General features: G+C 48.2%; 1 protein-coding gene across 2 annotated transcripts in view; it reads left to right on the plus strand.

Annotated features, from left to right (window-relative positions):
- Positions 1 to 14,202, plus strand: part of LOC142465111 (protein-glutamine gamma-glutamyltransferase K-like) — a 46,377-nt gene that overhangs the window by 754 nt on the left and 31,421 nt on the right. For both annotated transcript variants that reach the window (XM_075569036.1, XM_075569037.1), the window contains exons 2-5: positions 11,011 to 11,254; positions 11,961 to 12,152; positions 12,406 to 12,639; positions 13,962 to 14,080. In XM_075569036.1, the coding sequence (XP_075425151.1) occupies positions 11,011 to 11,254; positions 11,961 to 12,152; positions 12,406 to 12,639; positions 13,962 to 14,080 (789 nt within the window). The remainder of the gene's footprint in view (positions 1 to 11,010; positions 11,255 to 11,960; positions 12,153 to 12,405; positions 12,640 to 13,961; positions 14,081 to 14,202) is intronic.

The raw sequence follows: 14,202 nt of genomic DNA on the forward strand, positions 1-14,202 counted from the left end.
AATACACACCCGCGCACACACACACACACACACACACACACACACACACACACACACACACACAGACACACATACTACTTCCTGGTTCTTTTCAGAAAAAAAAGTATTTTTGTTTCCTTTTTAGACATATATATAGTGCTGCCAGTGTTTACAGTGTTGTATTTGTGTGTATAGAGAGTTGGCAGTATATACAGTGCTGTATTTATATGTATATAGAGCTGGCAGTATATACAGTGCTGTATGTATCTGTATATAGAGCTGGCAGTATATACAGCGATGTATTTATGTGTATATATTGCTGGCAGTATATACAGTGCTGTATTTATGTGTATATAGCGCTGGTAGTATATACAGTGCTGTATTTATGTGTATATAGCGCTGGCAGTATATACAGTGCTGTATTTATGTGTATATAGAGCTGGCAGTATATACAGTGCTGTCTCCTATTCAGTCAATATGTATTTCTGGGATATTGGTGAGTTTTTGTTGTCAGCATTGTAACTGAGTTGTATTACTGTTACTTCCCCTGTTGCTGTAATGATATTGTGTATTCTGTACGGATCACGCGCTTATTTCTCTGTGCTTTCTCCATCATGTTCGGATCTGGTGGATCCTTTAGAAGCTGCTCTGACTCCAATGAAAATCATTCTCCTTTGAATTACTTGTTTTATGCAGTGTATGCAGTGCAGTATTTACAGTATGTGCATATAGAGCTTGCAGTATATATTGTGCTGTGTGTGTGTGCGTGCGTGCGTGCGTGCGTGTGTGCGTGCGTGCGTGCGTGCGTGTGTGCAAGGGATTCTGGGAAATGACATGCAAATGAGCACACAATGCCACCTTTTATCTCAAGCTCACATTACATGAACAACCCTTAGCCAATGCATGCTGCTTTAGACACAGCTTTTAAGCAAGGGCTTGGGAGACGCAAAGCCAGTAAACCCACTCACAGACATGTTTCAACTTTGATGGGTATCATCAGTGTGAAGTTGGTTGCTGGCATTTGCTGGTTTGAGATTAAGAGTGGGTAATCACCACACTTATTAAGGTTATGGTGGGTAAAAAAAGTGACAAAAACCCTCCACAGTAAAGCATATAGCAACTGTAAATATTACTGTATATTCATTTGCATGTCTTAGACAGGTCTGCAACCCTGTCTTTCACCATTAAAGCCCAGCACACAGCACTTCCACTGCAGCAAGGGATTCTGGGAAATGAGCTATATGCTTTACTGTGGAGGGTTTCTGCAAATGAATATACAGTAATATATACAGTTGCTATATGCTTTACTGTATATATAGTACTGGCAGTGTATACAGTGCTGTATTTACATATATATAGCACTGCAATGTATACAGTGCTGTATTTATGTGTATATAAAGCTGGCAGTGTATACAGTACAGTGCTGTATTTAAGTGTATATCGTTCTGCCAGTGTTTACAGTGCTGTACTTATGTGTATATCATTCTGCCAGTGTTTACAGTGCTGTAGTTATGTGTATATAGTGCTGGCAGTGTATACAATGCTGTAGTTATTTGTATATAGAGCTGACAGTGTATGCAGTGCTGTATTTATGTGTATATAGCGCTGGCAGTATATACAGTGCTGCATTTATGTGTATACTGTATAGTGCTGGCAGTGTGTATAGTGTGTACAGGGGAAGGAGAGATAGAGGGAGGAGAGAGGATGATACTGGAGCGGATAAGTGGGGGGTCAGCGAGGTTAGTAGGGGTGCGGTTCTTTCTTTGCCAAAACTTCCTCTTTAATTTCACTACTTGTTTTGATTCCCAGAGCAGCTGCAGGCAGCACTGAGCCAGGGTCTGAGACGGGGGAGCACGGGGGGGGGGGGGGAGGGGGGCGGCACTAAGCCAGGTACTGAGACGGGGGAGCGCAGGGGAGCACGGGGGGGGCGGCACTGAGCCAGGGACTGAGACGGGGGAGGGCAGGGGAGCACGGGGGGGGCGGCACTGAGCCAGGTACTGAGACGGGGGAGCGCAGGGGAGCATGGGGGGGGGCGGCACTGAGCCAGGGACTGAGACGGGGGAGCGCAGGGGAGCATGGGGGCGGCACTGAGCCAGGGACTGAGACGGGGGAGGGCAGGGGAGCACGAGGGGTGGCACTGAGCCAGGGTCTGAGACGGGGGAGCGCAGGGGAGCACGGGGTGGGGCGGCACTGAGCCAGGGACTGAGACGGGGGAGCGCAGGGGAGCACGGGGGCGGCACTGAGCCAGGGACTGAGACGGGGGAGCACAGGGGAGCACGGGGGCGGCACTGAGCCAAGGACTGAGACGGGGGAGGGCAGGGGAGCACGAGGGGTGGCACTGAGCCAGGGACTGAGACGGGGGAGCGCAGGGGAGCACGGGGTGGGGCGGCACTGAGCCAGGGACTGAGACGGGGGAGCGCAGGGGAGCATGGGGGGGGCACTGAGCCAGGGACTGAGACGGGGGAGCGCAGGGGAGCACGGGGGCGGCACTGAGCCAGGGACTGAGACGGGGGAGCGCAGGGGAGCACGGGGGCGGCACTGAGCCAGGGACTGAGACGGGGGAGCGCAGGGGAGCACGGGGGCGGCACTGAGCCAGGGACTGAGACGGGGGAGGGCAGGGGAGCACGAGGGGTGGCACTGAGCCAGGTACTGAGACGGGGGAGCGCAGGGGAGCATGGGGGGGGCGGCACTGAGCCAGGGACTGAGACGGGGGAGCGCAGGGGAGCACGGGGGCGGCACTGAGCCAGGGACTGAGACGGGGGAGCGCAGGGGAGCACGGGGGCGGCACTGAGCCAAGGACTGAGACGGGGGAGGGCAGGGGAGCACGAGGGGTGGCACTGAGCCAGGGACTGAGACGGGGGAGCGCAGGGGAGCACGGGGGGGTGCGGCACTGAGCCAGGGACTGAGACGGGGGAGCGCAGGGGAGCACGGGGGCGGCACTGAGCCAGGGACTGAGACGGGGGAGCGCAGGGGAGCACGGGGGCGGCACTGAGCCAGGGACTGAGACGGGGGAGGGCAGGGGAGCACGAGGGGTGGCACTGAGCCAGGTACTGAGACGGGGGAGCGCAGGGGAGCATGGGGGGGGCGGCACTGAGCCAGGGACTGAGACGGGGGAGCGCAGGGGAGCACGGGGGGCGGCACTGAGCCAGGGTCTGAGACGGGGGAATGCAGGGGGGGGGCACGAGTGGCAGCACTGAGCCAGGGTCTGAGACGGGGGAGCGCAGGAGAGCACGGGGGGCGGCACTGAGCCAGGGTATGAGAAGGGGGGAGCACGAGTGGCAGCACTGAGCCAGGATATGAGACGTGGGAGCGCGGGGTGCACATGGGGCGGCAATGAGTCATGTCTGAGACAGGGGAAACGCAGGGGGGAGCACGAGGGGTGACACGGAGACAGGGCCCGAGATGAGGGGTGGGGGGCACGGGTGGCAGCACTGAGCCAGGGTCTGAGACGGGGAACTGAGGGGGAACACTGGGGTTGGCTCTGAACCAGGGTCTTAGATAAGGATGACATGGGGTGGGGGGGTATGAGGGGGGGGCAGCACTGAGCCAGGGTCTGAGATGGGGGCCATGGGACGTGGGGGAGCACACAGGTGGCCCTGAGCCAGGGTCTGAGACAGAGGGTGTGGGGGAACACAGGGGTGGCACCGAGCCAAGGTCTGGATGGGGGGAACGCACGGGGCGTGGGTGTGGCAAGGGGGGCAGAACTGAGCCAAGGTCTGACACGGGGGGCATGGGGGGCAGCACTGAACCAGGATCTGGGATGGGGGAACAGGGGCAGCACTGAGCCAGGGTCTAAGATGAGGGGGGTGGGGGGAGCACGGGGATGGCACTGAACCAAGATCCTAGATGGGGGGCGGCACTGAGCCAGGGTCTGAGACTGGGAGACACATTAGGGAGCACTGGGGCGGCACTGAGCCAGGGTCTGAGGTGAGGACGTGGGGGGGGGGGAACACGTGGGTGGCACTGAGCCAAGGTCTGAGATGCAGGGTGTCGGGAGAGAGACTGCCTCCGTAACACGAGACTGCCTATATAACACGAGACTGCCTCCGTAACACGAGACTGCCTATATAACACGAGACTGCCTCCGTAACACGAGAATGCCTATATAACACGAGACTGCCTCCGTAACACGAGACTGCCTATATAACACGAGGTGCCTCCGTAACACGAGACTGCCTATATAACACGAGACTGCCTCCGTAACACGAGACTGCCTATATAACACGAGACTGCCTCGGTAACACGAGACTGCCTATATAACACGAGACTGCCTCCGTAACACGAGACTGCCTCTTTAACACGAGACTGCCTCTTTAACACGAGACTGCCTCCGTAACACGGGACTGCCTCCGTAACACGAGACTGCCTATATAACACGAGACTGCCTCCGTAACACGAGACTGCCTCCGTAACACGAGACTGCCTCCGTAACACGAGACTGCCTCTTTAACACGAGACTGCCTCTTTAACACGAGACTGCCTCTGTAACACGAGACTGCCTCTGTAATACGAGACTGCCTCCGTAACACGAGACTGCCTCCGTAACACGAGACTGCCTCTTTAACACGAGACTGCCTCTTTAACACGAGACTGCCTCTTTAACACGAGACTGCCTCTGTAATACGAGACTGCCTCTGTGATACGAGACTGCCTCTGTAACACGAGACTGACTCTTTAACACGAGACTGACTCTTTAACACGAGACTGCCTCTTTAACACGAGACTGCCTCTTTAACACGAGACTGCCTCTGTAACACGAGACTGACTCCGTAACACGAGACTGCCTCCTTAACACGAGACTGCCTCTGTAACACGAGACTGCCTCTGTAACACGAGACTGACTCCGTAACACGAGACTGCGGATTGTCTCTGTAACACAAGATGGCCTCCATAATACAAGATGACTTCCGTAACACGAGACTGACTCCATAACATGAGACTGCCTCTGTAACATGAGATGTCCTCCGTAACATGAGACTGCCTCCGTAACACGAGATGTCCTCCGTAACACGAGACTGCCTCCGTAACACGAGACAGCCTCTGTAACAAGAGACTGTGGACAGCCTCTGTAACACGAGATGGCCTCTGTAACACGAGGCGGCCTCTATAACACGAGACTGCCTCCATAACACAATATGACTTCCGTAACATGAGACTGCCTCTTTAACACGAGACTGCCTCCGTAACACAAGACAGCCTCTATAACAAGAGACTGCGGACAGCTTCTGTAACACGAGACGGCCTCTGTAACACGAGACAGCCTCTATAACACGAGACTGCCTCCATAACACAAGATGACTTCCGTAAGACGAGACTGCCTCCGTAACACGAGACAGCCTCTATAACACGAGACTGTCTCTGTAACACTTCTAAAGTCTAAACCCAATTGTCGCAGAAAGGAAGGAGCAGATAAGATAACAGTAACACAGACTGAAAATAACCTTAAATGCATGCTTGCTAATGCAAGAAGCCTGACAGATAAAATGGGGGAGCTTGAATTAATAGCTACAAGGGAGCAGTATGATATCATAGGCATTACTGAAACATGGTGGGATGAAACTCATGACTGGACAGTTAATTTAGAGGGTTAGTCCCTTTTCTAAGGATCGAACAAATAGAAGGGGACGTGGTGTATGTTTATATGTTAAACCAGATCTAAAAGCTATTATAAGGGATGATGTTTATGAAGGGAATGATGAAAATGTAGAGACCTTGTGGATAGAAATTATCAGTGGAGGTAAAAGTATAAAGAAAATGTTTGTAGGGAATATGCTATATACCACCAAATATTTGTGAGATTGAGGAAGCTAAAATACTTTTGCAAATTGAGAAGGCATCAAAACTGTGTCATGTTTGCATAATGGGTAATTTATTCAGACATAGACTGGGGCAATGAGATTAGCATTACAACAAAAGGAAACAGGTTTTTGGAGGTGCTTAAAGACAATTACATGACCCAAATTATTGAGGAACCAACCAGGAGAGGGGCAATACTGGATTTGGTAATATTAAACAATGTAGAAGTAATAACAAATATTCAAGTCCTGGAACATTTGGGTAGCAGTGATCATATCATGGTCTCATTTGAAATAAATTATCAAAAAACAGATTAATTGGGTTCAACAAAGAATTTCAACTTTACAAAGGCAGATTTTAATAAACTGAGGATTAATCTACATGGAATTAATTGGGATGATGTTTTTGTAGGGAAAATGTAGAAGATAAATGGGCAGTCTTAAAAGATTGTTAGAAAAGCATACTTACAGTATCAGTGTATACCCTTGGGTAATAAGTATAAAAGAAATAAGTCAAAACCAATGTGGCTAAATAAACAGGTAGGAGAGGAAATGGACAAGAAGAGGAAGGCGTTTAGATTCTTTCAAGTCAGAAGGGACGGAGACATCGTATCAGAATTATAAAGAGTGCAACAAAAATTGCAAAAAGGCAATCAAATTAGCAAAAATGGATAATGAAAAAAGGATTGCAATAGAAAGTAAGATCAACCCTAAAAAGTTCTTTAATTACCTTAATAACAAAAAAAAATAGAAAAGAAAATATAGGACCCTTTCAGTGTGAGATGGGTAGGCAGATTATTGGAGATAAGGAAAAAGCAGAGGTATTAAACAAATTCTTTGCCTCTGTGTTTACCAGGGAAGAATCAATTTCAATTGTAGTGCCGCAGGAGGAAGCCACAACCTCCATATTAATGAACAATTGGTTAACTGAGGAAGAAGTTCATAGGCATCATGATAAAATTAAAGTAAATAAGGCACCTGGCTCCGATGGCATACATCCAAGAATTCTTAAGGAGTTAAGTTCAGTAATAGCCAAACCATTAAATGTGATATTCAAGGACTCCATTTCCACAGGCTCAGTACCACAAGATTGGCGTAAGGCAGATGTGATGCTTATATTTAAAAAGGGAGCTGGTGGAGCTACCACATGCCTCACCCCTACCACATGCAGCACTTATGCTCTGAGATCTGACTTCAAAAGACTGTTCATGGTCCCAAGGCTCAGCAAAGTATCCGGCCGCTCCTCTTTCTCTTACCGTGCACCCCCAAAACTGGAACAGTCTACCGGAGACTCTCATATCCACCACCAGTCTAAGTTCTTTCAAAACTAAAGCTGTCTCACATTTTAATCTGGTCTGTAACTGTTACATACGACTATAATATATATTATCTTTAACTGTGCATGCAATGTCTTGTATATAATGTTCACTTATGTAACTATATATTTGTAACCATGTATTATTTGTCTTAACTCTATGCCCAGGACATACTTGAAAACGAGAGGTAACTCTCAATGTATTACTTCCTAGTAAAACATTTTATAAATAAATAACATTAATAGTGGGGAAGCTACTAGAAGGTTTAGTGCAGGATAATATTCAGGAATACCTGATGGAAAACAAAATTATTATTAATATTCTGCATGGATAGGTCATGCCAAACTAACCTTATTTGTTTCTTTGAGGAGGTAAGTAGGAATTTAGACCAGGGTAATGCAGTGGATGTGGTCTACTTAGATTTTGCAAAGGCTTTTGATACGTGTCCACAAGAGGTTAGTGTATAAAATAAAGCAAATTGGACTCAGTAAAAAATATATGCACCTGGATTGAAAACTGGTTGAAGGACATACAACAGAGAGTTGTTGGAAATTGAACTTTTTCAGGTTGGGCTAAAGTCGTGAGTGGAGTACCTCAAGGATCGGTACTGGGACTTCTGCTTTTTAACTTGTTTATTAATGACCTTGAGGTTGGCATAGAGAGCAAAGTCCAAATCTGTGCTGATGACACTAAATTGTGTAAGGTAATAGAATCAGAGCAGGATGTAATTTCTCTCCAGAAGGACTTGGAGAGACTGGAAACTTGGGCAGGTAAATGGCAGATGAGGTTTAATACAGATAAATGTAAGGTTATGCGTTTGGGAAACAAGAATAAACAGGCAATTTACAAATTTAATTGGGATAAATTAGTGGAATCCTTGATGGAGAAGGATTTAGGAGTTTGTGTACACATCAGGCTTAGCAATAGTGCCCAATGTCATGCAGTAGCTGCAAAGGCAAACATGATTTTATCCTGCATTAAACGGGCAATGGATGGAAGGGAAGTAAACATAATTATGCCCCTTTACAAAGCATTAGTAAGACCACATATTGAATATGGAGTACAATTTTGGGCACCACTCCTTAGAAAATACATTATGGAACTAGAGAAATTTCAGAAAAAATCCAGCAAATTAATAAAAGGGATGGATAATCTGATTTATGAGGAGAGGATAGCTAAATTAGATTTGACCAGTGGCATCTAAGAGGGGATATAATAACTATATACAAATATATTCGGGGACAGTACAAGGAGCTTTCAATAGAACTATTCATCCCAAGGGCAGTACAAAGGACACAGGGTCATCCTTTAAGTTTGGAGGAAATTAGATTTCACCAGCAACAAAGGAAAGGGTTCTTTACAGTAAGGGCAGTTACAATATGGAATTCATTACCCATGGAGACTGTGAGGCAGATACAATATATTTGTTTAAAAAAAAGATTGGACATCTTTTTAGAAAGGAAAGGTATACAGGGATATACCAAATAAGTAAACATGGGAAGGATGTTGATCCAAGGAGTAATCCGATTGCCAATTATTGGAGTCAGAAAGGAATTTATTTTTCCCCTTATGAGATATCATTGGATGATATGACACTGGGGTTTTTTATTTGCCTTCCGCTGGATGATTATATTGTAAGTACGGATATAGAATAAAGTATCTGTCATCTAAATTTAGCATAGGTTGAACTTGATGGACATATGTCTTTTGAAGTTAAACTTCTTTGGCGATACCTACTGAATTTTGATGGGTCAAATCTCCTTGATGGTGTCGAAAATCTGTCACGGAAGTGACGTAGTGTGCTGGTGTTGGTTGTGCGGTCTTCGAAGAGTGCGCATGCTCAGAAATGGGCAGAACCGGAAGTGATGTAATGCGCATGTGCAGAGGCGTCCGTCGCCAAGTGCGCATGCGCAGAGCCATGGACACACACACAGACACACAAACCCACACACCACCAGCACCACCCCTTCCTGGTGGCGGTGGTCTGTGTGTGAGTATAAATATAGAAGTGCAAATAGCAAAAAAAAATTGAAATCTATCATTTATCATTAAAAATCTAGACGTGGAAAAGATGCAAGGCGTCTAAACATATTACACATGCATTGTATATAGATTAATATAATATAGTAACTGTAATGATTATAAAAAAAACAGGGGGGGTGTCAATCACGCGCACTCTAAGTAAAACTCCTTTGCGTTTTGTCACTGAAATTGTGTTTTGATTTTTATGCTTAACATTGAATGAAAGACTTCTGAGAGTGACGGCATTTAGATACTTTACACTCCAAAATATATGTATCTTACTTTAGCTATCATAAAAGGCCAGGGGAGGGTGTCTCGTAGTCATAAAAAATAAATGAAAACATCACACAGTACAGTAATGTTAAAATACAGTGATTTTGTGCGCGAGGCTCAAAAATGACTACCCACATGAAAATAGCCAAAATCAAGCAGCCATCCAACTTAGGGGGTGGATGTTCCCTGTGAATATGCAGCAGCCACCAGCCCCCAACCTCCAAGGAAGAAAAGGAAACAGACCATATAGTGTAGGCGGTATTATATTCTGACAATAGGTATACAAATGAAGGCTTACACTGTATGATCAAGATAGGCGAAAAATGGATAGCGGGTAACAGGTGTACAGGGAGTCGCGATCTCCTGGGTTCCTCGTTGTCCTCCGCTTCACCGGAACACTGTATCCACGCTGTGACAACGAGGAACCCAGGAGATCGCGACTCCCTGTACACCTGTTACCCGCTATCCATTTTTCGCCTATCTTGATCATACCGAGTGTAAGCCTTCATTTGTATACCTATTGACAGAATATAATACCGTCTACACTATATGGTCTGTTTCCTTTTCTTCCTTGGAGGTTGGTGGCTGGTGGCTGCTGCATAGTCACAGGGTACATCAACCCCCTAAGTTGGATGGCTGCTTGATTTTGGCTACCTTCATGTGAGTAGTCATTTTTGAGCCTCGCGCACAAAATCACTGTATTTTAACATTACTCTACTGTGTGATGTTTTCATTTATTTTTTATGACTACGAGACACGCTCCCCTGGCCTTTTTTGGAGAAACAGTTGATGCAAGACAAGTGGAACAGTCTTTATCCAAGGGTTGTAGTGTGTTTGCAGTCTCTTATTCACTTTATTCAATATAGTGCACTTTGTTATTTTAGGCACGATTATTTATAATTGTTTATATCACTTTTCACGAATTTACACATTATTAAGTGGTTATTTTATATATTTTTGGGGTTTGTTAGAGCGCTATCGAGCACTTTTTTATTCTTTAGCTATCATAAGTCAGTTAGATCATGTATTCCAAGTGATTCGTATGGAAAATTCAACACATAATAAAATAAATTATACTCTCAAATCTCTTCATTGAATTAAAAACATCACCATCCCAAATACAATTTCTGTGACAAAACACAACAGAGTTTCACTTACACTGTGTGTGCTCAACACACACAACTCTTTTTTCAACGTCATTTACTATGTAACTATGTAACATGAGACTGCCTCCGTGACATGAGACTGCCTCCATAACACGATACTGCCTCCATAACACGAGACTGCCTCCATAACACAAGACTGGCTCTATAACACGAGACGCCACTCCCTGACACGAGACTGCCTGTGTAACACGAGACTTCCTCCATAAGTCCAGACTTCCTCCGTAACATGAGACAGCCTCTATAACATGAGACTGCCTCCATAACACGAGACTGCCTCCATAACACGAGGCGCCCCTCCCTGACACGAGACTGCCTCTGTACCACGAGACTGCCTCCATAAGTCCAGACTTCCTCCGTAACATGAGACAGCCTCTATAACACGAGACTGTCTTCGTAACATGAGACTGCTTCTATAACACGAGACTGCCTCCGTAACACAAGACTGCCTCTGTCCTGCAGGTCTCCGTCTCTCTGGCAATGGCACCACACCCGGAAAAGAAGAAGTCCTGGTGGCAGAAGTGCTGCTCATGTTGTTCCCGGGGAGAAGACACAGAGGACTATGGCACAGGAGACACAGTCAGACCAGGAGACAGACCTGGGGACAGACCAGGGGACAGACCAGGGGACAGACCACCGGGCCCAGATGGGTCCGGCACGGACAGAAATATCCCTCTGGACAACCTGCCCTCCGGAGAGACGAGCCGTGAGTATCCCACAACCATGTTCTCGGACTTCATGGACTGCCTCCATTCTGCTGCCTCTAACCCACCTCTCCTCTAACACTCTGAGCCCCCCTCCACTAACCCCTCACCTCATACGTACCCTCTCCTCTAACCCACCTCTCCTCTAACACTCTGAGCCCCCCTCCCCTAACCCTTACCCCTCACCTCATACACTCTCCTCTAACCCACCTCTCCTCTAACCTCTCCTCTAACCTCTCCTCTAACCTCTCCTCTGACCCTCACCTCTGACCCTCTCCTCTAATCCCTCACCTCACTTATTGTATTATTATAATTCCCTGTACTGTATTCTTTGTGAAGCGCTGAGTACAATTTTGGCGCTATATAAATAAAGACATACATACATCTACGATCCTCTCCTCTAACCCCTCACCTGTGACCCTCTTTTCTAACTCCTCACCTCTGACCATCTCCTCTAACCCCTGACCTGTGACTCTCTCCTCTAACCCCTCACCTCTCCTCTAACCCACCTCTCCCCATATCTCTCATTGAGCCCCTCTTCTCTTACCTCTCTCCTCTTACCTGACCTCTGACCACTCTTACCTCTAACCCCTCTTACCTCTGACTCATCTCCTCTGACCCCTCTCCTCTGACCCCTCTCCTCTGACCCCTCTCCTCTGAGCCCTCTAGCCTCTGACTCCTCTCTTCTCTGAAACCGCTGGTTTGCAGGGTTTGCGCTGGAGGTGAAGAGCGTGGATCTGATGAAGCAACGCACAGGGGAGACGCGCAAAACTCATCATACTGACGAGTTTGAATATGACGAGCTGATTGTACGAAGGGGGCAACCCTTCCAGGTCTGTGTCACCTTCCAGAGACCCTTCAACGCCAAGAGCGACCAGATCTGTGTCCTGCTACAGATGGGTGAGTGAGACACTCTGACACTGCGGCGCTCCTCTGTGTCTCTCACTTATCTGGGGGTGTCTCTGTAATCTGGGGGTGTCTAATCAGGGTGTGTGTCTAATCTGGGGGTGTCTCCGCAATCTGAGGATGACTATGCAATCTGGGGGTGACTCTGCAATCTGGGAGTGACTGCAATCTGGGGTTGTCCTTATAATATGGTGGTGTCTCTCTAATCTGGGGGAGTCTCTGTAATCTGGGGGTGTCTCTCTTGCAGGAAACATGCAGCCAATCACCCTGCCCCAGGTGCGGGAGTTTGATGAGGGAAACTGGGGGTGTCAGGTGGACTCTGCAAGCGGCTCCAAGGTCACTCTGTGGCTAAACACGTCCGCTCAGGCGCCAATCGGGAAATACCAGCTGTGTGTAAAGACTCAGAGTCCCGGAGGGTCGTATACTCAGCCCTCTAATCCCACACTCAGGCTGTATGTGCTGTTCAATGCATGGTGTCGCAGTAAGTGCGCCCTACAAACCAGTCATCCTACAAACACCAAACCACGCTGCACAGACCCTACACTCACCCTACCCCACTGATCTAACACTACACTCATCCCATCACACTGTGCTGAATCTACAGACAAACTACCACACTGCGCTGACCCTACAAACACCCTACCACACTGCGCTGACCCTACAAACACCCTACCACACTGCGCTGACCCTACAAACACCCTACCACACTGCGCTGACCCTACAAACACCCTACCACACTGCGCTGACCCTACAAACACCCTACCACGCTGCACTGAACCTACACGCATCCCACCACACTGCGCTGACCCTGCACCCATCCCACCACACTGCGCTGAACCTACACTCACTCTACCACACTGCGCAGACACTACACTCACCCTACTGTACCACGCTGCACTTAACCTACACTCACCCCACCACACTGCCAGACCCTACACTCACCACACTTCGCAGACCCTACAATCATCCCACCACACTGCCAGATCCTACACTCACCCTACCACACTGCTCTGACCCTACACTCACCCTTCCACACTGCGCAGACCCTACACTTACCCTACCACACTGCACTGACTCTACACTCACCCCACCACACTTCACTGACTCTACATTCACACTACAACTTTGTGCTGACCCTACACTCACCCTACCACACTGCACTGACCCTACACTCACCCTACCACACTGTGCTGACCCTACACGCACCCTACCACACTGCGTTGACCCTACACTCACCCTACCACACTACGCCAACTCTACACTCACCCTACCACACTGCGTTGACACTACACTCACCTCACCGCACAGACCCTACACTCACTCTACCAAACTGTGCAGACCCTACACTTACCCTACCATACTGCACAGACCCTACACTCACCCTACCATACTGCACAGACCCTACACTCACCCTACCATACTGCACAGACCCTACACTCACCCTACCACACTGCGCAGATGCTACACTCACCCAACCACACTTCACTCACCCCACCACACTGCGTAGAACCTACACTAACCCTACCATACTGTGCTGGCCATACACTCACCCTACCATAATGCGCTAACCCTACAATCACCTTACCACACTGCGCTAACCCTACACTCTATACTCACTTCACACTCATCCTCCACTCACCCCATGACACTGCGCTAACCCTACACACTTCACACTCCCGCTCTCTTCCTTACTCTCTCTCAGACTCTCTTCCCTCTCTCTCTTACTCTCACTTCCCTCTCTCTTACACTCTCTTCATTACTGTCTCTCACACTCCCTTCCTTACCCTCTCCCCCTCTTTGCAGTGGATGCCGTGTTCCTGGACGATGAGTCTTGGCGTCAGGAGTATGTGCTCAATGAGATTGGTCGGATTTATTACGGAACCGAACAGCAGATTGGGGAAAGATCGTGGAACTATGGACAGGTCAGAGACCAGGGGATTGAGGTCTCTCCTCCTCCTTGTCCCTTTATCTCTGTCTTAATCCTGAGGTCTCTCTTTCTCAGGTCCGAGTCTCTCTCCTCCTCAGGATCTCTTTATCTATCTCT

This window comes from Ascaphus truei, chromosome 13, assembly GCF_040206685.1.
Source record: "Ascaphus truei isolate aAscTru1 chromosome 13, aAscTru1.hap1, whole genome shotgun sequence".
Classification (NCBI taxonomy): Eukaryota; Metazoa; Chordata; class Amphibia; order Anura; family Ascaphidae; genus Ascaphus; species Ascaphus truei.